At 59.6% G+C, this 3,490-nt stretch overlaps 1 protein-coding gene across 2 annotated transcripts in view; it reads left to right on the top strand.

Moving 5' to 3' along the window:
- The first annotated feature begins 1,040 nt into the window (after positions 1-1,040).
- Positions 1,041-3,490, top strand: part of DOCK6 (dedicator of cytokinesis 6) — a 44,148-nt gene continuing 41,698 nt past the window's right edge. For both annotated transcript variants that reach the window (XM_024134193.3, XM_024134194.3), the window contains exon 1: positions 1,041-1,150. In XM_024134193.3, the coding sequence (XP_023989961.1) occupies positions 1,107-1,150 (44 nt within the window). In that variant the 5' untranslated portion in view covers positions 1,041-1,106. The remainder of the gene's footprint in view (positions 1,151-3,490) is intronic.

Genomic DNA, 3,490 nt, shown 5'->3' on the forward strand with positions numbered 1-3,490 from the left:
TGCTTCTGTTTTATGTTTTGGTGTTTTGGCTGAGGCATGTGGGATCTTAGCTCCCGGACCAGGGATCGAACCCTCACCCCCTGCATTGGAAGGTGAAGTTGTAACCACTGGACCACCAGGGAAGTCCTGGACCTCCGTTTCCTCATCTGTAAAAGGGTAAAAGATTATCTGTAAAAGATAATGACAGCACCCATACACAGGAATGGGAACAGCACATGCAAAGGCCCTGAGGTAGAGCTGAGCCCTAGCATTATTCAGCCCCCAGTTCCTAGGACCTTTTCTAACCAGGGCTAGAAGGGCCATCAGGAGGAGGCACCTGGGCATGCAAAGCCTGGGAGGTGAGCAAGAAGTTGGCATATACAGATGCTTAGTGGATTCTGCAGCCCCAGTTGGATTCTGGGGCTGCAGAATCCACTAAGACTGCTGCCTTGGGGCTGGGAGAGGAACCATTGGGGAGAGATTTGAGACCACATACTGGCCAAGACATCCGCACATCCTCCTTGCACTGGAGGCGGCTGGGCCGGTCCAGCCTCCCAGACTGCCTCACTCAGGTCCCACCACCGGGTCCTGTGTCACATCTCCTAGCGCCTCGGAGCCCAACTGGACTCCTCTGCCCTCACCCCAGACTGGGGCACATCCCATGGAGACCCCTAGGTAAGCGCCTGAACATCCCTGTGCCTCAGTTTACTCATCCTTAAAATGGCAGAAAGGATAGGTCCTCCCACATATCTGAACTACAGGGCCGTGCTTAATAAACGCTCGAGATTATAATTATTATGGTGATTATAATGATTGCTAGCCAGAGGGCAGAAAGAGCATCCCCCGGGAGGAAGTCCGAGGCCCCCAGCCTCAGTCCCGTGTCCTCTCCTCCCCTGCCCCCCTCAGTTTCCCCAGCCCAGCCTCGGGGGCGCAAAGGGGGCCGGGGGACCCGCGCCGCCTCCGGCCGGCAGGGGCAGCACGGAGCAGTCCGGGACACCCGGAAGGGCCCCGCCCCCGGCCCCGCCCAGCCCGGGCTGCCCAGAACCGGGAGGCGGTGGCGGCGGCCGCGGCGAGGACGGTGCGCGCGGCTACAGCAGCGGGGCCGACGGCTGGACGCGCGGAGCGCCATGGCGGTAGCCGAGCGCCGCGCCTTCGCGCACAAGATCAACAGGTATTGCGGCCGCCAGGCCCCCTCCCGGGCCGCCCCCACGTGTCCGAGCCCCGCCCCGGAGCGTCCCGGCCCTCCCCCGCCTGGGCGCCCCCCATTCAAGCTCCTTCCGCCTCGGCCAGCTCCGGCCCGCTTCCTCCGGCCGGGGGCGCAGGCGTGGGGAGGTGGGGAGGGCGGGGGGGGTTCCGGGCTGGGGGTCGCGGCGGGACTGCGGGCGCGGTGGTGGCTGAGGTCCTCCCTTGGAACCGGTGGGACGCGTGGGGGCGTGCCCGGGGGACCTTCATGGAGGAGGCGGCGCGGGTAAAGCGCTGCTCGGAGCACTTCGCGCCTCCTATCCCTCTCCTGGCCCCTCCCCCGGCCCCCAAGCTCCCCAAGCGTGGGAGTTGGGGGGCTCTTTCCGTCCCATCCTCTGGGCCTGGTGTGGGGCAGGGCCGCATCAGGCGCCGAGATTTGGGAACAGGGATGGTGCTCCTGGCGGCCTTTGAACCCCCTCGGGAAGTTTCCCGTGATCTTCTCCCCGCGAGGGTCCCGTGCCCAGCTGTCTGGGGCGCAGGGGACAGCTGTGAATGTCCCCCCGCCCCCAGCCCTGCTTCAGGCTGTCCCAGCACCGGCTGGACGCGCTGGAGATGGATGGTGATTGAATGGAAGGAGTGGGGGCGGGGGGGGGGGACAGAACCAGCTGGTGGGCAGACGGGGGGAGGGGATAGGCGCCAGGCGCTGGGGGATCCATTTCCGTGGCCACTGGAGATTGTAAGAGGTTGGCCAGGGAGGGGGATGTCAGACTCTCTGGGGCTGAAGAGCCCTTTCACCCATTCGGGTCTTTGCCTCCAATAGTGGGTTCAGAATCTGCTGGTGGGGGGGTGTTTCTCTCGCAGCGGGGGAGGGGTGGGGTGGGGCGGGGGCGGGGGGCGGGCAGGGACCTCCCCTGATCACCCCCAGGTGAAAGAGTCAGCCCTGCCCTGGCGGAGACGGGCGGGGGGGGGGGGGGCAGGGACCTCCCCTGATCACCCCCAGGTGAAAGAGTCAGCCCTGCCCTGGCGGAGACACAAGAAAAGATCCCACCCTTGGGGGCAGATACAGTGGGGGAGGCAGAGGAGAAGCAGGATAAAGTAGATTATATGTTAGCGGTAAGTGGTATCAGGACATACGAGGCAGAGAAGGGAGATGGGGACTGTGAGGACTATTTTAGTTCTGGGAGGCGGGTCAGGAAGGCCTGGAGGAGAAGGTGGCATTTAAACAAAGATCCGATGGAGGTGAGGGAGGGGTCCATGCCCAGACATGGGGGAAGAGCAGTCCAGACACAGGGAAGGGCAAGTGCAAAGGCCCAGGGGCAGGAGCAGATGTTCACAGAGCATCTGAGGAAGCCAGTCAGGCTGGAGCAGAGTGAGGAGGGGGGCAGGGGAGCAGGTTGTACAGGGCTTGTGGGTTGTGGGGAGGAGTTTAACTTTTACCCTGAGTGAGGTGGGGGCCATGAAGAGTTCGGAACAGAGGAGGGACATTGTGATGTCTGGGGCATAGTGGTTGGGCAATTTTTATGTTCTGTTATCTCTGTGTCTCTGTATCGTTCCTCTCTCTTGGACCTTTGGTGTTTCTGAGCTTGGGGAGGTTATTGCTGTCTGCTTTTTTGCGTCTCAGTCCCTATGTCCTTGGGTCCTGGCATCCACTCAAGTGAGAAAGAGAGGCCCTGGGTTTCGCCCTGGGGAGTGGATACTCTATAGAGTTCAGGATAAGAAAAGCAGAGAAAGATCCTGGGGCCCCAGTGAACCACAAGCAAATGGCTCAAGTCTTCCAGCCACCCTCTGACAAGGCCTCCTGAGCAGACTAGTGGGCACCCAGGTATCTATATGCTCAGACCTAGGCCTGTATTCATCTGCTTGTTCATTCACTTATTCATTCCACAAATGCCATATTAATCTGAATATTAAACAGTCCCCCAGTTTCCTAATGAACAGGTCCATTTAAAACAAAGATTTGGGGGGACAACTTAAAAATACAAACTCAGGAATTCCCTGGTGGTCCAGTGGTTAGGACTAGGCGCTTTCACTGCAGGCAGCCAGGTTCGATCCCTGGTCAGAGAACTGAGATCCTGCAAGCCACGAGGCATGGCCAAAAGGAACAACAACAAACAAACTCTTATGAATATACACAACATGCACAAATATTATTGTATGCAACATAATGTTCATTTTTTTTTTTGTCTTGTACTCCTTAAAATAAAGTCCAATCTGGAATGGTGATAACGACCAGCACTTTTTTTTTTTTTTTGCGGTAAGCGGGCCTCTCACTGTTGTGGCCTCTCCCGTCGCGGAGCACAGGCTCCGGATGCGCAGGCTCAGCGGCCAC

This window comes from Physeter macrocephalus, chromosome 2 (assembly GCF_002837175.3).
Source record: "Physeter macrocephalus isolate SW-GA chromosome 2, ASM283717v5, whole genome shotgun sequence".
Taxonomy (NCBI): Eukaryota; Metazoa; Chordata; class Mammalia; order Artiodactyla; family Physeteridae; genus Physeter; species Physeter macrocephalus.